Source organism: Osmia lignaria, chromosome 12, assembly GCF_051020975.1.
Source record: "Osmia lignaria lignaria isolate PbOS001 chromosome 12, iyOsmLign1, whole genome shotgun sequence".
Lineage (NCBI taxonomy): Eukaryota > Metazoa > Arthropoda > Insecta > Hymenoptera > Megachilidae > Osmia > Osmia lignaria.
In genome coordinates, this window is record NC_135043.1 from 10,921,343 (window position 1) to 10,945,428 (window position 24,086).

Sequence of the window (24,086 nt, forward strand, 5' to 3'; positions counted from 1 at the left end):
ATATTTATAAACAAATAATTAGATTTAAATTACAAAGAAAAAATTACGTTTCTACATGTTGTTAGTAGGTTTTGTTTTGTGATTTAATAGGATTTTAGTTATTGAAATAAAAGAACTTCCATATTTGGAAGTAAAATAGATTTACGATATTTAAAATTGATATAATTTAAGGAATAACGAAGGTTTCAGTGCATAATCTAATGTTAAATAACGACGCGACTCTTTTGAAGATAGAGTTTCCTTGCGAATATTCTTTCACATTATCAACTTACCGTGTAAATAGATTTTAAGGAATTGCAATTTACTATAAATATGTGATGCTCTTAAAAATAAATGTGTCTTATACTGTTAAAAACCTTAATACAGAATGTTTTCTATATTATACATTGTTAATAATGTATAATTATTTTTTCTCTTTTTCATTCTTTTTACAGACATAATAGTAATTTTTAATTATAAATAGTTTTATTATTCAGAAATTATTGGGATTTTTAAAAATACTTGCAATTAGTCAACATGCATTTTGACGATATCCACAAATTTTTAATAAATACTTACGAATTTACTAGGAATGTATATTACTAATATATTATGAAATTCTAAAATATTAAAATGCACAAAAAATACCATACGATTTTGGTAAAAATTTTATTTCCTTGAGTAAAAATTTTAACCTTTTTGATAGCAACATTTATCTTCTAATTCACTGACAATTCGTGGAACTTCTTGAAGCAATTCTTCAGCGGTCAATTTGAAATCTTTATCTAACCAAATATCTTTCAATTCTTTGATAACAATACCTATCATCCTTGCCGTTTTAACGTGTTCTTTCAATGAGTTTCCACTAACCGGAAATCTAAAAATAATTATGTTGATTACAATAGAATGTTAAAGTTACAATGTTTCAATTTCTAATTTTTTCTTAATACCTAGGTATCACTGTTTTTTCCACTTCTTCAGCAAGACTAAACTGCTGTTTGCACTTTAATAATTCGCAAACATAATTTTTTGCAACATTAATGCTCCCTTTCCAATGAACAAGCATTTTTTTATAAAACTTCAAAGCATCTATTGGTGGATTTTCGTTCCAACATCGAATTAAAAAATACGCTAAATCTCTATCATATGCAGAAAACTTTAATCTGTTATGCAGTTGTAGTACTTCATCCGAGTTGCTTAACATCACGCCAAGAAATGAAACTGGGTGGAAAGAAATATTATTTTTCTTAGCTGCTTCACAGAGAATTTCAAAATTTTTTACATTTAAATTTTCTGGAAGACCAACGTATCTGAAAAAATATAATTGTGATAGTAAAATTATAATCAAATTACCATAATTATTAACTTAAGATTTACCTAGCAATACCACATTCCAACATTTTTAAAGTTATCTCTTTCACAAAATTTCCACTAAGAATCTTCGACCATTCACTCCAGATTCTTTCTCCAGATATATTTTGTAACCCTTGTATGTTTTCTTTGATCGCTGTTATTGTTTTTTCATCGTGTAAGTCAGGGTGTTCTGCAATTCTTCCATAAAAGCGAAAGTACCTGTGAAAGAGGACAATTTCAATATTCAAAATATTAACAAGTAAACTGTATTCATTATTTAAGAAATACCTTAAGATTCTAAGATAGTCTTCTCTAATTCTCAATGATGCATTTCCAACAAAAACCACTTTTCTATTCTGCAAATCATCATAGCCAAAGAAATAATCATATATTCTTCCTTCGAGATCAAGAAACATGGAATTTATTGTAAGATCTCTACGAAGAGCATCTAATTTCCAATCTTTAGTAAATTCAACTTTTGCATGTCTACCATCAGTAGCTGTGTCAATTCTGAGTGTAGTTACTTCAAAATTTTCTTTATCATTTATTCTTGGTGTAATTGTACCTTAAAAATGTGTAATGAATTCAATTATCTTCGATAAGTGTAAGCACAGTGTAACAGATTTCAATTTACCATGTTTTTCTCCATTAGTATTAATCAACCGAACATCTTCTTCTATGAACATACTTTTCATTTCTTGTGGAGTAGCATCTGTTGCAAAATCTAAATCTTTTGGTTTTATACCCATCAAAATATCTCTGACAGCACCACCAGCAATCCTTAGTTCATAATTACGTTTTTTAAACAATTGTGCCAAGGTGTTAAGTTCAGATGTAAATAAAGAGTGAAATAATGCATTATCTAATTTTGTAATCACTGGATCTAATCTACTTGGTGGCATCACTTCATCCTTCATTATGACTTTTTGCCACGTTCGATGGCCCTTTTAAAAAAACACAATTATAAAATTACTTTCAATCTGTAGTACATAAACACGACGGAAAATTATCCTAACAATAATTGACATTCGCAAATTTAAACAATTATAATTAAGAATCGATACAATTAAAATAATTAATTTAATAAAATCAAACTTATAATTTAAATAATTTCAGTTCTGAAAACTTAACCTAAAATTTTGGAAGAAATGCTTCCTGCTTACCCGAAAAAATTGATTTGAAGTAGAGAAATTCACGTAACGAAAAACCTTTAACATTGCTTAAAACATATTTTTAAATCTTATATTTAAATAACAATTCTAATTATTCAATAAACACATCCGAATATTGCCAAAATAATATCCAGTTTTCAACTTTCCTGTTAATGCATCCTGAAATCAATTGCTGTGAGAATTCGTATTTTTGTAATAATTTTTTGATATTATTTTTGTATTTACTACATAAAAATTAGTTTTATCTCCATATGAACGGATGTTCTTACTTTATTTGAACTGTAAATATACACTACAAATTATTAATTAAATTGCTATAAATAACTCAAAGTATGTTAGTTTATCCTTCTTATAGTGCTTGAGCTGCCATCCCTTTTATTTATTATTGACTAATTTACTAATTTATGGTCGGTAGGCTGATCAGAAATTCGACTATATATTAACCGCTTGGCGCCGAAGCGCATCAGTCGGCCTCCCGGCGTCGAGAAGGGAGGAGGGTATGCTCTCATCTTCGATTGCAACGCCATCTATACAAAAATGGCGCAAACTACTCAACAATTTACCGGTAGGTTTTTTCAACAGGGGAACACTAGCGCCGACTATCGGGAGGCCGCGAAAAGTACTCGACAACTTATCGACTGCAAGAGTATAAAATCCTCCGCTTGCAGTCGATAATCTGTCGAGTAGTTTCAGCGGCTTCCTGATAGAGGGCGACAGTGTTTCCCCGTTGGAATACTTTGTAGAACGAAATACGAAATATTTCGTTTTTTGGCGAAAAAAGGAACTTTTGGGCATTTCCAAGGCTGCTAAATGATCCTACGTTCTCAAATATACAGGTAAAATATCTTCACACTTGATTTAAAGCTTTAATAGTACACGGAGATCTAATTTCACTTGGGGGTGTCTGGGACCCCCTGAAGGCATGTCCAGTCTTTTGTATTTCTAGTCACTGACGAAAATAAGCTGAGAATTTAATTCTGAATAAAATATTAAATTACAAAACAAATAGTTTAACTGTAATTTCTTCGATAATAATAAATTCTTTATTTCTCCCTTCATTGTATATACATTATTATTTAGTACAAAAAATTTTACACGCATACACAGACACACACATTTATTATTCGCGCCTAATTTTACAAACTGCGTTTGTGATTTCCCGGTTTTTGAATATCATCGGTTTAAGTTCAATTTTTCTTTTTCACATCCTAATTGTTTAATTTATTAGGACAAAACGTATCAAAATTTACTGACCTAGGGATATTTTTTGTTCGATTCTTTAACGTTTAATATATGTATAATGTTGATGCATATTTCTTATTTTTAAATAACTGCTTTAATTTTCATTTTATACATCATCACAAATCTGTGCCCATATTACTTTCGAATACCTGTGAAACTTATATACAATTACTACCTTCGTCAAATGCTTGTGCTAGCGCCATCTTTTTTTCCAGGAAATGGGAGTGTGGGCGCGATTATGGATTACTTTTAAATTTAAATTCCATACATCTGATTATTTTCATTTAATTATTAATCTTACGCATAAGTATTCTAACTGAATCGAATATTGTTTAATAAATTACTTCAGCACGGAGTTTATAAATAATGTGTAATATAACATAATAAATATTATAGAGTAAAACAGGAAGAAAGTACATAGAGAAAGGTGAATTCAACTAGAAAATACATACATATTATCCTGTACTATTAATTTCATCGATGTAATTAGACTACTAATTAGATAGACTATTAAATGATCTATTTAAATAGATATTTATGAATAACAAACCAGTTGTATATGTACGAAATCTGTTTAATCTCAGAAAATAATTGATTCAATTAAAAATCAATTTCTTTTCTCGAATATTATTATAATGTATCTAATCTAATAATATTCAACATCGTTCTAGTATTATAAAAAGCCATGTAAACGGCAGTAATCAACACTCCTGATAATGATCATGGACAAATTAAGTAGGTCATAGGGCATGGGAATTTCTTTATACTTGTTTATTGATTTTTGTATCATATTCAATAATTATTTTTAAAATTGAGTTTAAAAATCACATTTCTTTTAATTTATGTTTTCAATGAACTTGTTTAACCTTTGAGGGATAAATTAGAACTTAAGTACAATATAATGTAATGCAGTTATTAATTATAATTAAACATTGCGTATTGTAGTGTTAATAAACAAAGTTTTTCATTAATTCAAACTTAAAAAAGACTGCAACTATGTTTACTCGTGAAAAGAATCGAACATCATCCGTTCAATATTTTAAAGAAATATAGTTGGCCATCATTGGAATACGACTGGACAAATTCTGGCCAATCAAATTTGGGTAGCATCTACACTTTCAAAGATTCTTACTTTACAATTTCACGAGACAAAATCTATGTCTTAAAATTAAGTTTCATTCATTCTATCTTGCACACATTCATACATATTTTATGGCTATACAACACCTAGAGTTGGACAATTTTTATTCGAATAAGAATCTACGAATAAAGTACTTATTTATTTAGCACTTTATTCATATACGTTCCTTTATCAATTTTATTAGAAAACCGTTTATGGAAAATTTATAATATACATATTTTAATTTTGCTGCTTATTAATTGTTCTGGATTGTGCCTTGTTACTAAATTTCATAATTAAATTTTTTTTAAATTTAATTTTTATATTTGTTGAACATTCACTCAATTTTGCTTTAAACTGTAATGTTTATTCGAACATCATTTCATTCATTCAAACAGATCAGTGGATAAACTTAAAAATAAATAAAAAGTTACTTTGGAATCCATTAAAATAATTAGCTATATATTAATAATACATACAATAGTTTTAATAACAATAAAATAGTAGATAGTATTAATGATAATAAGGATATAATAATAACAGCAGTTTATTCGAATAATGTCCAACTCTATAGAAAGAATGAAATTACAATATATATGTCTGAAACGCGGGATTTAAGCATTTTTACATGTGCATTAAGAAATATGAGAATGACGAGTCTCTGCGGAAAAGCCAAGTGTTCGTTTGTGATGCATGCATCTCCATGTATTATAAATACAACAATCATTAAATATCAATGTTTTTCTCTTTATTAGAAATAAAAATTACTAAATAAGAGCTAACTAATTGAATAAATAATTGTTAAAATATCAATTACTTATTAATATGAACAACCAGTGTATGTAAATATTGTTCTTATAAAATTTACATATTTCTTTTTTTTCTTTTTTTGTTTTTTTCAGAAAATCTAATTACACAATTTTTATTATTTGACAGTTTTTTTAATAATATACTGCACATAAAAAATTTAATACAAAATTCAGTCATGTTCTTTCGTCACGTTTTCAATAACTTGTAAAAAGTAAATGTGTGATTTGAAAAAAAAAAAAAATATATATATATATTAATTTGAAACACTTTTAATGAACACAAATTATCCACGTTGATCTCTTCTTACACTTGATATATCTTAACAAAGATCACAAATTCTAACAAATTTCACTAGATGTGAACATAGTAGTAAAACTTGATTTTTTTAAGAAAAACAAAAAAAAGGAGAATACATTGTTGTGTAAAAATAATGGATCTTCCGTAGAGACACTTACACTTTCTGATGAGAAAAAGGATATCGTTTATATAAATAATCAATGGTATTCTTAGAAGTTAACCGATCAATCAATCAATCAATCAATCAACCGACCAATCAATGAATTAATTACGTATTTACAGAGAATATAAGATACATCGCATCATCGAAGAGGAGACTAGCTGTCTCGAAGCTCACTCACCGCTTATCGAGCACGACGATCGTCTGAACTACAAAATTGAAGGGAATTGAACAGACACCTAGCTGACTCGTGATCAACTCCACAAAATTTTTCTATAACAAATAAATTTCAAGTTATTTCAATTGTAACTATGTATCTAATCAAAATGACGTTAAAGAAAAAAAAAAGATAAACTTTTCTAAATTTACTATTTTAAATTTGCATGTTTTCCCGCGTTTCTGTGTATTTGAAGTGGCTGGAGAATATGACTTTTTGAAAATCTTGAATTAAAAAATGAGAAAAGCATCGAATTATAAAAAAAAAATACTTACGCGGGTTTAGAGGCCTTCGCAGAGGAACTGTCAGTAGTTTTCTTTTTACTACTTCGGCATTTTCTAACGTAAGCTTCTATTAAATGGGCAATCTTCTTCGGATTGATCTCTCCCGTCTTATTGTGACATATCTAATGTAAAAACATAAAAACAAATAGCATTTATAAAAATAATCATCTCTCCACCGATCAGAAAAAGTCTCACGGGGTGGCACAGGGATAAGAGGGGGTACTGCCACACATCGACTGACCCCCTAATCTTACACGAGCCTAATTAGTACAGAGTACTTCTAACATATACGTATACATATTCTACAATAACGTAATGAATATTTATATTTTTTACCTTGGGTACTGCTTTACGCATAATATCCTTGTACTCTTCTTTTGTAACATGTTTCTTTGTATAATGGGGCTTCAGGACCAATTTCACTTCTTCCACCACTCGTTCTTGACGATTTAATTTCTTTAGGAACTACATAAAAATACAAAATAATTTAAAGTAAACTTTGAATGATTTCTAAGCATAAGTGAATGATGATTATATTATAGAAAAACGTAAAAATATTTTAGAACTGAAATTATGATAAATTTGTATGAAAACCAAACCTTATCCTTGACTTGCATTTCCACGGCAGAACTTGGAAGATCATCTAATATCTGAAGCTGATTCTCATCCATTCTAACACCTACTTTAGGATTCGTGGACTTTTTCTTTTTATCCTTTTCAGACTTCTTTGTTTTACTTGGTTTGCTAGTAGCAGTCTTTGTAACCGGCGCAGCACCAAACAGTGCATCAAAAGCATCCTTCTTTTCGGCAGTTTTTGTTGTTTTCGAACTGCTATTTTTCGTAGTCTGAGAACTACTAACAGGTCCTGTTCCACCACCGCCTGCTGTTCCAGCTCCAGGTGAATTATTATAATTCGTAGGACTTGGTGGATCAAACATACCATCGCTAAGAGTTGATCCAGGGGAATAAGGAGAAGACATATCCACATTGTCTGTAGTTTCCGTACCTGCATCATTCCCATTCTGTCCATTTGTTTTTGTTGTCTGTCCGGATTTTGAACCTCTTTGTTTTCCAGCATTCGTGAACCCCGTAGATGCTTGAGAACGATCTCCTGAACGCTGCTTCTGCTGATTACTCGGTGAGATTCTATTTGGCTGTAACAAATTACGTTGACTATTGTTTGAATTTGACGTATTAAATACACCACTTCTTTGCACTGCTGCAGCTACCGTAGCTAGTACAGGATTCATCACTGCAAAAGGATTACTCTGATTCTGTACATTCTGTTGTTGGTTCTGTTGTGGCTCTAGATTCCCAGTCGAAACAGCAATGTCCTTATTATTATCATTTTCATTCGCATCATCTCTCTGCGGAGAAGCTCTCTTGATGGTCACCATAGAAATAATCTTAGGTTTCTCCAGTTGCTTCTCTTGACTCTGTCTCTCCTGGGGCATTTGTATATTTTCCTCTTCGATATCAAGAATATTTCCATCCACAGAATCATGTTTTCTTGGAGACCTTCTTCTTTCATCGCTGGAATTTGCTTCCTGACTGGCATCAGGTGTTGGCGATCTAGATTTTGTTGGATCAAATGGATCGTAAGCGTCTGGACTAGTAGGAGGAGAAGTCGGAGGCTCAGGAGGAGTGTTTGGTCCAATTTTCAATCTTAATTCCAACTCCTCTTGCGCTCTCATTTCTAACTCTTCTTCAACTCTCTCATCCATCTCTTCTTCTTCCTCCTCGTCTAATAATGGATTTAACATGGATGGTCTTAAGTTATTAGTTTGTTTATTTATTGAGAATTTTATCTGTGGCTCAGGGGGCGTCTTAGGACCTTGAGAAACAAATTGTTCTCGTGGAGGAGAATTCTGAGAAGGTTGACATTGATCCGGTGTAGTTTGTTGAATTTGTTTGTCATCATCATCGCTGAGAACTATCACATCTCTTGGCGATGGAGTCTGTTCTCTGAACGGAGACTGGTCCAAATCAATCACAGCTACTGGTTTCTTTGTCGCTGCTATTTCAGCAGCTTTTGATTTCTTCTTTTTATCCTTTTTAGGTTTCGGGGATTTGGAACGTTTATCCTTTGATTTTTCTTTCTTTGAACGCTTCGGAGGATCTGCTTGTAGAGATTCTCTACGACGTCTTTTTAAAGGAGGAATCAAAGGAATTGTTTCTGGAAGTTCTGGAACCCCTGGCTGATCATTTTCATTATCTTTGTTGAAACATACGCTGACCAAAATATTATCCCCGCTAGCAAACACCTCCTTCGATGGCGGCGGAGTTCTATTCCTCTTTCCTTTTCTCTTCTTTTCATCCTTCCCTTTCTTACTTTCCTTTCTCCTTTCCTTTTTCTTCTTTTTAATTGCTTCCTTATTTGTTAGAATAACAGTTAAATTTTTGGGAGGAACTGCAACATTCTCCAGCATCGGGGACCACTCTCTAGATGCAATTGCATCCTGTGGTACGTGAGGCGGTGTTTTTGATCTTGATCTTGACCACGATGGCGTCCATTGAGCACTCCAGGACTCCCTTTCCTCTCTTTCTCTCGAGAAATCTTGCTCCACTATTTTATCAACTTGCTCCCAATTTCTGGAACAAGATCCTCCTTTCGATCTTGATCTACTTTGCGCCTTTCGCTTCGAATGTTTCCTTTCTTTCGATTTTGAAGATTTTCTGGGTGACTTTGACCGGGATCTCTTTCGATTCCTTGATCTACTTCTAGATTTATATTTTTTCTTATCCTTACGTCTGTCACGGGATCTAGACAAGGATCTTCTGGATCTTGATAGAGATCTTCTCTGTCTGGATCTTGAAAGGGATCTTCTAGACCTTGAGATTGATCTTCTGGATCTCCTTCTTGACAGAGATCTCTTTTTCCTGGAAACTGATCTGGATCTTCTTCTAGAAAGGGATCGTTTCCTTGAAGGAGATCTCTTTCTGGAAGTTGATCTCCTTTTGGGCGATTTACGTCGCCCTCTGGAAAGGGATCTTCTTCTGGAAAGAGATTTCGAGTATGATCTACGATCTCTTGACCAGGATCTTTGCAATCTTGTTCTGGATCTACTTCTGGATCGCAGTTTCGAATATGATCTGGAACGCTTGGATGAACAGCTTCTAGATCTACTTCTCTGTCTCGATTTCTCTCTAATATCCCTTCCATATTCATCTTTTCTTGGTCTCGAAGGCCTTTCCGCAACTATTTTCCTAACATCATACCTAGGCAATTCTTTCCTTTTTTCTTTTTTCTTAACCACTTCCTTCTTCTTCTTCGGTTTCTCTTTCTCCTTTGATTTTGATCGCTTTTCTTTATCCCTATAAGATCTCTCTTTTGTACTCTTTGAAAGCTTTTTCCATGCTACTTGGTTCTCCGAAGCAATATTTTCTTTGTTCTTTTCTGTCTCCTTATTCTTTTCCTTCTTTTCCTTCTTCTTACGTTTTTTATCGTCCTCTTTATCAGTTTCTGCTTTCTCACCATCTATTGTACTTTTCTCTTCGACGATCTCTCCATCCTCCATTTCTTTCTCCTTCCGTAGACTCAGTAAAGTGAGTTCATCTTCAAAATTAATTGCTTCATCCGTCTCTGAAATTGCTTCTGTGCCTAAAGCGTTATAGTCTACAGGAGTTCTACAGCTATCCAAGTCATCAGGTTTATCCTTTGTTGGAGTGATCGGTTCTAACCCGCTTTCAATTTGTGATAATTGTTCGGAAGAGGATTTTGATTCTCTTAGAGGAAGTTCATCTTTACAAGGGGTGTAAGCTCCATCAGATTCCCATATTTGTTTAGTATCTTCTTCGATTGGGCTTTTCTTATCCGATTTGTCTTTCTCGATAGGGAATCTTCCCATTGAAATTTCTTCCTCCTCCTCCTCCTCCTCTTCTTCTTCGTCCTCTTCGTCCTCCTCATCGTCGTCTTCGTCTTCATCCTCTTCTTCTTCTTCTTCTTCTTCTTCTTCTTCTTCTTCTTCTTCAATATGACACTTTTCTTTGTCATCTTTTTCACTCTCCAAATCATCAAGATCTTTGATTTTTGCATCATCATGCTTCTCTTCCATTTTTGAAATCTTTGTTGAACTTTCTTCATCAAGTGTTAGTGTCTTGTGAAGTTCAGAATCATCTTCTTCTGATACGTATTCACTGTTTAATTTGTTCCTTATATTTTTTGGAGATAACTCAATTATTTCTGCTGAAACGACTCCGTTGGAACTAGTTTCTATGGTGTCGGCTTTAGATACTTCTGGCCACTCTTTTTCCGTTTGTTCCTCGTTTATGTCTTTTTCCTGGAAGTCAGAGACATTGGCTACGGATAAAGGTTTTTCTATATCTCTTTCTTCTTTCTCTTCTTCTTCATCATCATCATCATCTTCATCTTCTTCTTCTTCTTCTTCTTCTTCGTCATCTTCTTCTTCTTCCTCCTTTGATGCCATTTCTTCTTCATATTTACTTTTGGCAATTTTCTTACGTTCTTCTTCACGATCAACTGACGTTTCTTCCTCTTTTGCTTGCTGTAACAACAATATTAAGTTGAGGTATTCATAATTAAAATTGATCGTAAGGGTAAGTTGCTGTCAGAGGTGAAAGCTAAAATTCTGATATTATTCCAGCTCTACTTACCTCAGCTTCTTTCTTCTTCTCCTCATCACTGTCCTTCTCTTCCTCTTGTAATCCTAACAACCTATTATTAATCTTTAACTTAGTACCAATTTTGAATGTAATTTTCCCTCTACTATCATGAGAAATTTTCTTTGGTGGAATTTTACTCAAAGTCTGCCTTTCCTTCCGTAAAGCTTCGACGTATGGATCCGAGGGTTCTGGAATGTCAGCAAGATCGCATGCCTGAACATCGCCAACAATGACATCATCGTCATCTGGAATCGAAGGTGGTAACGGCGGTGGTTCAAGAGGACCAATTTGCTGGGATAATTGTTGTTCAGTATGTCGTGCTACATCCATTGTCTGGGAGGAATAAATCGAGAAATTTGGACAGTCTGCTTGAGAATCCTCTTCTTCTTCATCGTCGTAAGCTGATAAGCGAAACGATGTATCTACTTCAGGTTGTGGAACACTTTTCAAAGTCTGACTTTCTGTCTTTGCTTCTGTAACTTCTTCGTTCTTCTTCGTTTCACTATCACTATCACTGTCCACAGAGAAAGGATCGTACTTATCGTTTTTTGGAGTATCTTCTTTCTGAGTATCATCAATAACTAATTCCTGATCACTGTCTTTGTCACTTCTGGAATTCTCTTCAAAATCTAGAAGACCCGATGGTGGTTCAGGAGGTGGTAATAAAGCCATGGAACCATTTTGTTGGTCCTGGAGTTCTCCATCGGATTTTGTTGTTTCAATGTCACAATAAATATCACAATCCTCCTCCTGTCTGACCGAAGTATTTTCATTGTCTTGCGACTGATGCTCTGCGGACTCATTTCTGGGAGTATCTTCTGGTAAATTTGCTGGCATATTGTTTTGAGAACGCTCAACAGAAACTTGGGGAGATCTAGGCCGACCAAACCTTTCAGGGAAGGAATGATGTTCAAAACCTTCACCGAAAGTAAAGGGAGGTCTTCCTGGAGGCATGAAACGGAATCTGTGAATTTGATAAAATATGATTAAAATTTCTTGTATGATTTTAATAAATCATAAGAGTGAACGTATAGTTAATACCTTTCATTCCGAAAGTGTTGTGGATTACGATTTCTAAACGGAGGATTACCTCCAAACATCGGAGGGCCACAATGTTCAAAATTTGGATTAAAAAATGCAGGTGGACCGAAATCTCTCCCAAAATTACCTCCACTCCCTCCGTAACCGTGTCTTCCGCTTCCAGGTAGAGTATCTCTTCCATAATTTTGTCCTCCGTGATTATGCCTTGTGTTATCTCTGTAACCACCTCTGAAATTTCCTCTGTTCCCTCCCCCACAAGGATTGTTATACATTGGAGCTTGTGTAATTAACTCTGGATTGATTCCAGATATTTCTAACGGTGCATCAGTTCTAGAAATTCTGTCTTCTATAATAGAAACTGTTTCTTCCGTTTTAGAAGCGTTTCTTTCTTCTTTTTTCAGATCATCAGAATTTTCTTGTTTTTCACTTACAACAAGTCCATCGGCTTTCAATGTTGCATTGTTATTTTTTGAATGCCAAATTTCTTGATTACTTAGAATACTTGTTACAAGATCAATTTGTGATTGTTGAGGATTAGCAATACTTTTCAGATGCAGGTGTCTTCGAGTTGAGATCACAGAACGTCTTTGAATGGTTATTGTAGGACCAACACTTGCACGATAGTCTTCACTGTCTGATCTACAAACAGTAGATTTTAAAAATTTAATCAATTCTTATTTATTATGTTAATTTGTTAGTATGCAAATATTTAATTTCATTACTTAATTAATTATTGTTAATTAAAATGAATATTATGATTAATGAGTAGAATTTATGAGATTATGAAATTTATAGGCGATGGGAATACCGAGTAAATTTTATGTACCATATTCAATTATTTAATGAAAAATATAATACTGCATTTACCCTGGAGGACTGTAATCCAAATTTAAACCATCTCCAAATAAACTAAGCCTTGAAATTCCAGCATTATATCTAGAAATAGTCAACGCGGATCTTTCCGTTAAAACTGTACGGTTTTTAATACTAGGCAATAAAGCGGGAACACCTTTAACTGGCTTACAAATACCCAAAGAAGCTGCTAGTCTTTTTTTGGTATTAGCTAAAACACTGGACACAGTTCTAGCTTGCCTTCTGAACCGTCTCCTCTATAAAAAGAAAAGACGTATTTTTATTTTATTTTATTTGAGAAGGTAAATATAAATACAACACTCATTTGTTTCTTTTTGTAGCAAAAATTTTTTATCTTATTAATTTTTCAGAAAGGAATATTAAAATACCTTTCTTCGTTTTGTTTTTCTTTTTCTTGGCCCAACTGAAGCCACTTTCACATACGTTACAATCTCTTCTTCCTCTCCATTTTCATTACGCTCTGTAATTCTAACTTCTCTTAATAATGTGCCACCACGATCAGCAACTTTCTTAGATCTTCTAGATTTTCTCGAACGTCTACTTCCAGACTTTCTGCTCCCACTCTTTTTTGAATTACTTCCAAACTTCTTACCGCTACTTTTTCTTCTGGTCTTTTTGTTATCAGAACCTTCAGTGTTACTTTTATTACCAAGTCTTCTTTGTGATTTGCCGGATATACTTTCATCGCTAGAATCACTTGAACTGCTTCTGTATTTTCGAGATTTGTGTGATTTTCTAGAATGTTTGTTCGAACAATTCTGGTCTCTAGAATTGGAGGTATTACTCGGAGAACGACTTTGACTATTATCTCCAAAAGACTCTAAACCCGATGAAGTAGAAGGTTGGTTTGGATCAAATGTTAGTTGATGATGAGTTATTTGCAAATTATCGTCCACTCTGTTTCTCCTGAAATATCATACATTGTAATGTACATTAAAGGAAGGGAAATAAGTGAAATTTAACCCTTTTGTGAACATCTGAAATTCTACATAGATGCTTAATGAAAAGGGTTAAATTACATTTTTTGAAATTTTATTAATACCTGCGAATAATAGCTCTAACACGTTCTGTATGTCTAGTACGAGGTATAATTCTCCGGTGAGAATCTTGAAGCATATTGGTACGAGATCTTCCATAAGAAACACCAAGTCTACGTGCTTCTTCCATCAAATCTGAGATTTCATCCATATCAATTTCCACCTAGAATTGAACATTAAAGTAAATATATGAAGTTTCAGCAAAATCATAAAATAAAGTCGTACAGTAAAAATCTTACAGCTTCTGCATCACTCTGACTATTGTGCGAACACTCTGGACAAAACCATTCTTCCACAGGAACTTCATTCAGTGGAGGATTCAAACACTCCAAGTGGTAACCACAATCGCAACCATCGCAAAGAAGCATACGGTCTTCCCTATCACTTTGATGACACACTTCACAAAATGTAAGATCATCTAGACTCTCTTCTTCACGGGGAGTTACTTCCACTGGAACACATTTTATGATCTACAAGAACAAAAGAAATTGATATTAATATCAGTTTTGTAAATAATTTTATAATCTTAATATAGTACAACATACTTGACCACCAGGTTTATCTCTAACGTGAATTACTGCAAAAATTTGTCGATCTACAGGACATGTATTTATATTTTTACTCCACTCAATTAAACACTCCAAACAAAAACAATGTTCACAGCTAGAAGGAGTGCCTAATTGCTGTTTTCTAAAGGGAAGTAGACAAATTGGGCATCTCTCTAATTGTTCATCGTTACTGTCTGAATCTGTTTCTGATACAATTTTTGGTGGTTTCTTGGATCTTGATTTGCCTAGCAACTTTCGTCTAACAAGAGATCTTTTTTCTAACTCTGAACTGCTACAGTCTGATTGTGATTCTAAAGTTCCACTAGTTTCTTCTGAAAAGATTAATGTAGTAGATTTAATCATCGCTTGTTAGTAGTAAATTTACAGATCTTTAATTAATAAATATTCATCAACTAACCAGATTGTTTAGATTTATCAGAGTCTGAACTGTTGGTTTCATAATTTGTTTCATCATCTATAACGACCCTCTGCAAAATAAAACCATTTCTGAATTAATATCACACTTTACAAAATCATTAAAAATATGGTTAACAAAATTTACATGGCTCTGTCTTCGAAGAGAGGGTCTTTGAATATCACTGTCCTCATCGCTAGTTTCACCTTCACTGATAACTTTCTGCAAATGTAGGATGAATGATTAATTACAACATTAAATTCAAAATCATTTATATATATTAAATGAAATTATACATACAGAGGTCTTTTTCCTTCGACGAGATTGCACTATAGATTCATCGCTATCATTACTATCGTGTATGACAAATTTTCTCCGTTTGCCGGACTGAGGGATTTGATCGTTATCACTAGACATTTTAACTTCTTTGTAACACCATACCTATCCGGTCACATATCCTATGCACAATTAAAAACATAAAATTTTGTAAATAACTGAACATATTTCAAATCATCTTTTTACATTTCATTAATCATTACTTATATTTAAGTTATATCTTGATTCTTTAAATATCCTAATCTACAGCTATAATATTTTATACATAAAATACAAAAGTATTATATATAAAATACAAAATTTCTTACTACTATTACCAAAATAATATTTAATTTTACATTAACACATAATAATATAAAATATAAGAACACTGTTATAAATATTTTTACATCAGTTATGTTGATTATTACAATATCTAAATGAGTTAAAATAAATTTATAATTATAATATTATTTATACTATAGAAATTCTCTTTATAATTACTCTTCATAATCAATTTAAACCACATAGAATAATTGATATAAATTTAACCTAACACATTACATTATCAGAGAGTAAGTTTCAATGAATATTTACAATGTTTACATTTTTAATTTTTACAATTATCACACGAATAGGTCCCCCTATATGACATTTAAAACATATTTATGTTTAACGTAACAAGAAATAGAATTATATGAAAATTTCATACATACATACACATATTATTGAAATTATCAAATTCGTGATAAGATACAAATGAATATAGATAGAACAAGATTTAAAATTACAACAGATTGAAATAAATGGAAAATCAACAATACAAATAAATTATATATCTAATTACAATACATAATGTTAATACAATGTTATTTGTATAGCACAGCAAACTTGTACCTTAAAATAAATACAAAATTAGAAGTTTGAATTATAATTCAGATAATACAGTTATTAAAAAATACTACAAAACTCAGCTCAATTATACACTAAAAATTCATTGGAATACTTTTGTGAGTCACTGTATATAACCACATCACTAATTTCATTTCTTCAAAAATATTTTAAACTTAAACATTTTATTTTCCATCATGACTTGACGATGTTTCTTTTAAACATTCGTTGCTTTCAAATCGGTAGAAAAACCTCAACAATAAATTTTTTCCATTTTTAACTAAATCACATCGAGAGAAAGGGACGAAGTCCGAGCAATTCGAGGAAGAACCTAGGAAACGTCAATTTACCTTTGAAATTCTGAAGATTCCGATTTTTCACTGTATCATGGGGATCTAATATCGATCATTCATCATCAATGATTCAATTACTGGTTGATTCGATGTTGATTTCGATGGAGATTTATAAATGTTGACAGAGGGTACGCTTAACGTTGAAAAACTGCCGACATTTTGGCTGCCGACGCCGTTCGCGACGTTGCGTTATTTTCTTGCTGTTTGACTAATCGTTCATAAAACTGTTATTTATATAATCCATCGTACAAAATAAATAATAATTTACTTTAAGAAATACTCGTACAATCACAACATTTTGTCACAAAATTTTTTAAATATACGGCATTGAAATTTTTTAGACGGTCACTTGAATTCTTGGTTAGCTTCCGCCGGAAATTTGTGAAAGCAGAAGATTTAATTTACAATTTTATGATATGCGTGATTTGTCTTCAGGAAATTTTTCAACAACGATAATATCTATTCTTAATTAGTACCAACAAATTAATCATTTAATATATAATTATATTTTTTATCAAACAATTACTATTTATATATACATATATTAATTCATATAATAATCTTCAATACGTACAGCAACAATATAATTGAAATTAAATCAAATTAAGGGCTTGTTGGCGCAAACTTATACACTGCTCCACTTAAAAGTGTTTATTTATTTATATTGCAGTTTTATTTATGTTTGTTAAAATTGGAACATAGTTTTACTACTTCTCGCTCTTTACAAAAGAGCGTTGGCTGTCTTCGATAAAAGCAGAATCAGTGAATACAGATGCAAAAGACTATAATTTTATTTATTTCACTATTTGGTAACATTTTTCATATAAATTCAGTGTATTATTTGTAATGCTAAATTTAAAAGCAAGAAAAATCGTATTTTTGTTGACGTATCTTAAATTTGACACCTTTCACTGTACATAACCTCAATATCGTGACTTTACTATTGCAAACATTTTGAAGAAATGTAATTAATAATACTTCTATTAACTGTTGGTAAGTTTTACCTATAATACAGTATTATTTTTAAAAGCAAACTAATTAAGATGCAATGATTTCTCGTTGCTTCTAAAAATTAGTTTGCAATAGTAAAATGATGATTTTTGAGGTAATTATGATGTATTTGTCTTTTTACCATAGGTTATCACCAACATTTGATAATTCTTTTATTATTAGTATTTGTTAATTTGACTTTTTTATTAATAATTAGTATAAATTTTTAGGTATAATTTGGCCTAATTTGTAAAGAGTGGAAGCAACATTTATAGAAGTGTCAGTATCATGGACTGTGGATTTACCAAAAGATTCTTAATATTGATGAGAAGCTAAATTTTTAAAATGTATATTTAATAACATTTCTGCTTAATAATTGTTGTTCAAACGATTGGAATTTTAACTACTCTTTTTATGACCTGTTTCCCACTAATCATATGTAATACATTATGTACTCACATACATATATACCGATGTTATGGCATTCGGGGTGTCAGGGACCCCGATGTATCGGTGGCGCTTTCTGCCCACGAGCCTAATCATCTTGGGGTGTTAGAGACCCCGAAGCATCAGTGGCTCTCTCTGGATACCGACATTGTGGCATTAGTGGTGCCAGGGACCCCGGAGCGCTGACGGTGCTCTATGCTCAGGTTATGCTATTTTTTGTCTTTAAGGGCCTCAAACAAGTGAGGTTCACGATTTGTTCGTTTTTTGTTCTTATATTTCGCTAGATCCGGTCAAACCCATCACTATTCCGAACAAGTGAGTTTCACGATTTGTTCGTTTTTCGTTCTTATATTTCGCTAGATCTGGTCAAATCCATCACTACTCCGAACAAGTAAGTTTCACGATTTGTTCGTTTTTCGTTCTTATATTTCACTATTTGCTTCGCGGTCCCTGAGAACCCCAAGATTGTATCCGGGGTACCTGAGAACCCCAAGATTGTATCCGGGGTGCCTGAGAACCCCAGAATTGTTTTCTGGGGTCCTGAGAACCCCAGAATGGTATTAGGGGTTCTCAGGACCCCTTGGACGGTAACCGGGGTCCTTGGCACCCCAAGAGGAAACTCGGGGTCCCTGAAACCCCAGATACAATATTGTCGGTAAGCAAAGAGAGTCATTGGTGCTTTGGGGTATCCGAAACCCCAGATACCATAATGTCGGTATGCAATGATAGTCATTGGTGCTTCGGGGTCCCTGACACCCCGGATAATATCAGGACCGTATGAAAGGGGCACAACCAGTATAAGTTTTTTCCAGAGTTTATTTAATTTACTTCATTTATTTTTTTTTCTTATTAAATAAGCTCATCAAATCGGATAACATTTATGATTATATCCCTCTTCTGGGTCCCAGCCGAGGACCCCATTTATTTTATTTTTTCCAGTTATTTATACAATTTTATCCCTCATAAAAGGATCCGCTATCATCTCATGAAAACTTTGACCCCAGCGTAGTCCTAAGCCGTAAGAGATAGTCATGCTAAGAAAGCGCAAATGAAGCATTCATAATGACGTAATTAGTCTTTTTATACCGACATGAAGGCATCCGTGGTGTTAGAGACCCCGAAGCAAGAGGACGCACTTTACATACCGGCAATATGGCGTCCGGGGTGTTAGGGACCCCAGTGCATCGATGGCGCTCTCTACATACCGACCTGATATCATCGTGGGGTGTCGGAGACCCCAAAGCTCCTGTGATCGGTGGGCAGTATATATATTGGAGCAAAGGCAATGTTTCACAACATGATGTAATATAATAATAAACTTATTCTTTGGGTAAGATAAGAATTTAAATTATTTTTCAACATGTGTTATATTCTATACTATTTTATAAAGTTTTTTACATAATACAGAAATGAAAAGTTTAAATAACCAACAGATTCGATCTCAAGTGCTATCGAAAATATCGTTTTCACTATCGATATATGTATCATCGATGGTTTACAATCTGCTTAAACGCACACACATATGTATATACATATATTAAGCTGCTTTGGCTCATCACTTGGATGGGATGAGGTCGTGCAATCGTTGACAGATTTTTCGTAAGCCCATCATTGTTTTCATCTATTTAAAGTGTATTGTGCGATCACGCAAAAAACAGCACATGATGTAAACATATCACAATAGGTAAATTAATATGATCACTCTTATGTAAATGAACTCTCAACTTTCATATTGTTCGTTTACTTTCACATTTAAAATGTATATATATGATTTTGGTGTAAAACATTAGCACCATATTTTTGAAAGTTATATGTATAATATATGTTTAAAAAAGTGAACCTTTTTGTAGCAAAATAGTTCTGAATTTGTTTTTAAATTCCAATATTAAAGACAAGTATTTATTTGTGAAACATTTCTTTTTTATATTTTATGTACCGGTACATTGAATTTTAGGAATAGATTATAGTAGTTGATAGTTCTATTCATAGATTAATAAGATATTGATTTATATTTATGAATTCTAAATATTTTCTCTTTTATATTGTTTCAGATTTATAGCAAAAGAGGTGTTCAAAGTATTTATATAACTTATAATTCTGACAACTGATTATGTATATTGTTATTAAACTCATACAATATTTAGTATGTATGTATTAATATCACTAATCTACAGAAGAAGATTTGGATTTAAATATTGGAAGATGTTCAACGTATCAATGTGTCTGTAATTTAAGTTTTGATCAAATCATATATAATATCCACAGATAAGATTTTTAAAACTTTTAAAATATATATCATAAAGAATGGCAGGAAGTGGGTCCATTATAATGCCATCTATAAAACAACTGCAGGAGAAAGATCATGCATCTATTTCTAACATAGATTATTCTAGTATTAGAGGAAAAGTATGCTTATTAAAGTTAACATTTTACCTTATGATACGAGGACATAAATTGTGTATTATATATAATCAATTTCAGAGTGTTTTGGTTAGTCCATCTGAAGATCAGTATGAATTACTACTTAGACGTTTAAAAGAAAGAATTCAGGGTGGTGGAAGTGAAACAATTTTTGATATCGGTATTGGTGAAGGTACATTGTTTAAAGTAATATTTTCTATGAATAATTATATATATTTGTACTTATAATATGTACATTATTCTAGATGGTTCAGAAGATGGTTTAAAAGAAGACGAATACGAAGCATCAGTTGCTACTCTTCAGTCTCTTGCTGCAACATTAGAAGCCGACTGTGTACTTCTTCGTCAGAGCAAAGTAGATCAAGGTCTTATAGGACAGTATTTAGTGCGAAGGCGTTTAGACACACAAGATTTCTTAGAAATTAGGTCTCTACTTTAGATAATATAAATACTATTAACACTTTGACTGCCATGTCACTATGTATTACAGATAATATACATATATAACAAAATATTGTGAAAGTAATATATAAGATTTGTTAGGAATGAAAATACTAACTAATAAAATTTGTAATAGGAGGTGGTTAACGTGTTAAAATAACTATTTCAAGCGATGTCATTAAATAGAACATGTTTAAAAAAAATTTATACAGATTTTGATTACAGGGTGGCGGTTGTTGGTAACGTTGATGCCGGAAAATCAACCCTTCTAGGTGTGTTAACACATGGGGAACTTGATAATGGTCGAGGTTTAGCACGTCAGAAATTATTTCGTCACAAGCATGAAGCTGAAACTGGACGTACTAGTTCAGTTGGGAATGATATTCTTGGATTTGATAGCGTTGGTAGGGTAACAATATTAATAAACATATTACTTCAGTATTATATCCTACATATGCATACATCCTACATTATATTCTACATCTTTTAAAGGTAATGTAGTAAATAAGCCTGAGCATGGTTCTCTGGATTGGGTTAAAATATGTGAGAAGTCATCAAAAGTTATTACATTCATTGATCTTGCTGGACATGAAAGATACTTAAAAACAACTGTTTTTGGAATGACAGGGCATGCTCCTGATTTTGGTAAGAATTTTTGAAAGTACTTAAAAACATATATGTTTCAATAAAAATATTATTTTTAGGTATGTTAATGGTTGGAGCAAATGCAGGCATTGTTGGAATGACAAAAGAACACCTTGGCTTAGCTTTAGCTTTATCAGTTCCAGTATTTGTTGTAGTTACGAAAATTGATATGTGCCCACCGAATATATTACAAGAAAATTTAAGGCTGTTGATAAGAATCTTGAAATCTCCAGGCTGTAGGAAAGTACCAGTTACAGTGAAAACACCAGATGATGTTGTTGTTAGTGCTACTAATTTTGTATCTGAACGGTGAGTTTTAATTTACATTATATTCTTTGAGGTGTACAAATATTAAAACTATCAATGTATTTACACAGGTTATGTCCTATTTTTCAAGTATCAAACGTATCAGGTGAAAATTTAAACCTTCTTAAAATGTTCTTAAACTTATTGACTGCAAGGATGACTAGTCATGACGATGAACCGGCTGAGTTTCAAATAGATGATACATATTCAGTACCTGTAAATATCATATACAATAGTAAACTTTGATTGCGAATAAAAATTATTAAAATTTTTGTTACATCCTTGTAGGGTGTCGGTACTGTAGTTTCTGGGACAACTTTGAAAGGTGTTATAAAATTAAATGATACTTTATTACTGGGACCTGATCCTTTGGGCCGCTTCATTCCAATCGCGGTAAAGAGTATACATAGAAAGCGAATGCCTGTTCGCGAAGTTAGAGGTGGTCAAACTGCTAGTTTTGCATTAAAAAAGATTAAGAGATCACAAATTAGAAAAGGTATGGTGATGGTCGCGCCTGCGTTAAACCCACAAGCTTGTTGGGAATTTGAAGGAGAAATTCTTGTACTACATCATCCTACAACAATAAGTTCTTGCTATCAAGCAATGGGTAATTTTTTTATCTTTTAATTTAAACCTTCATTGATATTTAGGTATTGAGGAAAATGAAACTATTTTCAGTACATTGTGGAAGTATAAGGCAAACAGCATCTATAATTTCAATGTCACAAGATTGTTTAAGAACTGGTGATAAGGCTTTAGTTCGTTTTAGATTTATAAAGCATCCTGAATATATAAAACCAGGACAGAGAATGGTATTTAGAGAAGGACGTACTAAAGCAGTAGGCAATGTTGTAAAACTTATTCCATATTCTAATACTACCGTTACGCAGGCATATAGAACAAATAAACCGAATAAAGCGTCTCAGAATCGACAGAATTCTTCATCTACGATTCAAGTACGTAATGAAGATAATTATATTCCATCTAAAATATATTAAATGCTTTTTCTTCTTCCTAATTGAATTGTGAATTTTTGTATTAGACATTAGATACGACAGAAACAAATTCTTCGTTTGAAGGACAGACATCGAAGCAAGAAAATTTAATTCAAAAACCTGCTAAAAGTCAGAATAAAAAAAGCAGAGGGCGAAGAGGAGGACGATCTCATAATACTGCAAACAGTATTATCCAACCTCTTTCAGAACAGAATCCTCCAACAAAATTATAAGTAATCTTTATGTACAAAATCCTTATAACGTGTATATACGTACACATATTTCACAGGTATAAATTGTTTTAAAATTCTCGGAAATTAATGATACTAATTTTTAAACGATCTTTACTAATATTTCTTAAAAGATTTCAAGGTAGATTTAAAAATTTAAACATTTCCAAACATCTTTAATTAATTTCCGAGATTTCTAAAACACTGTTTACATTAATTCATGTATTATTTTAGTAATTATTTATATTAAAACGTGTATAAAATTGAAAGTTTTATCTCATTATGGGGTCGCGTACATACAGTTAAGAAATGTGATTTCTATCTTATTATGTAGAAAAAAAAACCTGAACTATTATCTATAACGCACATTGTGCTTTGAACCCTATTAGAGTACAAATTGTCTTTCACACTTTGACTAAATTACTAAAAATTTAAAGATGTTTTTGAAACGTATCAAGAAACATACGTTATATTATTCATAAAGTGTTTTATTTTTATAAGCAGGAGTGTATCTTAATAAAATAATATTGAGTAAATATAATCTGTATAAAAAATGTATATATTTGTTTTTTTTTACAACATTTATAGTCACAATTATGTTAGACTGAGAAATTATTCAAATAAAAGTTTGACAAACGTGTATCTTAAAAAGACCGCCATGAATTGAAATTTTTTCAATTCGATCCTAGCGCCATCTCTACAAAAATGGCTGAAACTACTCAACAAGTTACCGATTGATTTTCTTTTTTCGATCGGTAACTTGTTGAGTAGTTTCAGCCATTTTCGTAGAGATGGCGCTAGAATCGAATTGAAAAAATTTCAATTTATGGCGGTCATTTTGAAAGTCTATAAAAAGCATTCTTATCTACAATTGATCTCAA

At 32.2% G+C, this 24,086-nt stretch overlaps 3 protein-coding genes and 1 long non-coding RNA gene across 11 annotated transcripts; 2 read left to right on the forward strand and 2 right to left on the reverse strand.

Annotated features, from left to right (window-relative positions):
- Window positions 1–58: 58 nt before the first annotated feature.
- Window positions 59–2,984, reverse strand: LOC117610128 (CCA tRNA nucleotidyltransferase 1, mitochondrial). Of its 2 annotated transcripts, none has more exons than XM_034337150.2 (7): window positions 2,774–2,984; window positions 2,496–2,663; window positions 1,967–2,276; window positions 1,621–1,897; window positions 1,357–1,551; window positions 930–1,289; window positions 59–856 (listed from the first exon to the last, which is right to left on the reverse strand). In XM_034337150.2, the coding sequence occupies exons 2-7, from the start codon at window positions 2,547–2,549 to the stop codon at window positions 670–672; spliced, it is 1,383 nt and encodes a 460-aa protein (XP_034193041.1). In that variant the 5' UTR covers window positions 2,550–2,663; window positions 2,774–2,984; the 3' UTR covers window positions 59–669. The 2 variants fall into 2 exon arrangements, with proteins under 2 accessions (XP_034193041.1, XP_034193042.1); XM_034337151.2 differs by having other exon boundaries at window positions 2,730–2,984.
- LOC117610132 (uncharacterized) lies at window positions 2,980–6,392 on the forward strand. Its single transcript, XR_004582800.2, has 3 exons — window positions 2,980–3,069; window positions 3,192–3,340; window positions 6,256–6,392. It is a non-coding gene; the product is annotated as an uncharacterized LOC117610132 (long non-coding RNA).
- On the reverse strand, window positions 4,977–17,105 carry PHRF1 (PHD and ring finger domains 1). 7 transcript variants are annotated; one of them, XM_034337148.2, is made up of 16 exons: window positions 16,728–17,105; window positions 15,472–15,629; window positions 15,319–15,393; window positions 15,175–15,244; window positions 14,754–15,088; window positions 14,448–14,678; window positions 14,214–14,371; window positions 13,540–14,077; window positions 13,166–13,407; window positions 12,299–12,937; window positions 11,249–12,221; window positions 7,915–11,139; window positions 7,234–7,788; window positions 6,971–7,099; window positions 6,626–6,756; window positions 4,977–6,406 (listed from the first exon to the last, which is right to left on the reverse strand). In XM_034337148.2, exons 2-16 carry the CDS (start codon window positions 15,586–15,588, stop codon window positions 6,388–6,390), a joined length of 7,437 nt encoding a protein of 2,478 aa, XP_034193039.2. In that variant the 5' UTR covers window positions 15,589–15,629; window positions 16,728–17,105; the 3' UTR covers window positions 4,977–6,387. The 7 variants fall into 7 exon arrangements, with proteins under 7 accessions (XP_034193039.2, XP_034193037.2, XP_034193040.2 ...); XM_034337146.2 differs by having other exon boundaries at window positions 7,864–11,139; XM_034337149.2 differs by having other exon boundaries at window positions 7,234–7,514; window positions 7,641–11,139.
- A 2,304-nt stretch (window positions 17,106–19,409) lies between these two features.
- GTPBP1 (GTP-binding protein 1) lies at window positions 19,410–23,731 on the forward strand. Its single transcript, XM_034336763.2, has 12 exons — window positions 19,410–19,497; window positions 19,601–19,851; window positions 20,219–20,573; window positions 20,649–20,760; window positions 20,834–21,014; window positions 21,255–21,433; window positions 21,522–21,674; window positions 21,734–21,983; window positions 22,052–22,196; window positions 22,269–22,587; window positions 22,659–22,936; window positions 23,023–23,731. The coding sequence occupies exons 3-12, from the start codon at window positions 20,472–20,474 to the stop codon at window positions 23,206–23,208; spliced, it is 1,905 nt and encodes a 634-aa protein (XP_034192654.1). The 5' UTR covers window positions 19,410–19,497; window positions 19,601–19,851; window positions 20,219–20,471; the 3' UTR covers window positions 23,209–23,731.
- The last annotated feature ends 355 nt before the right edge of the window (window positions 23,732–24,086 follow it).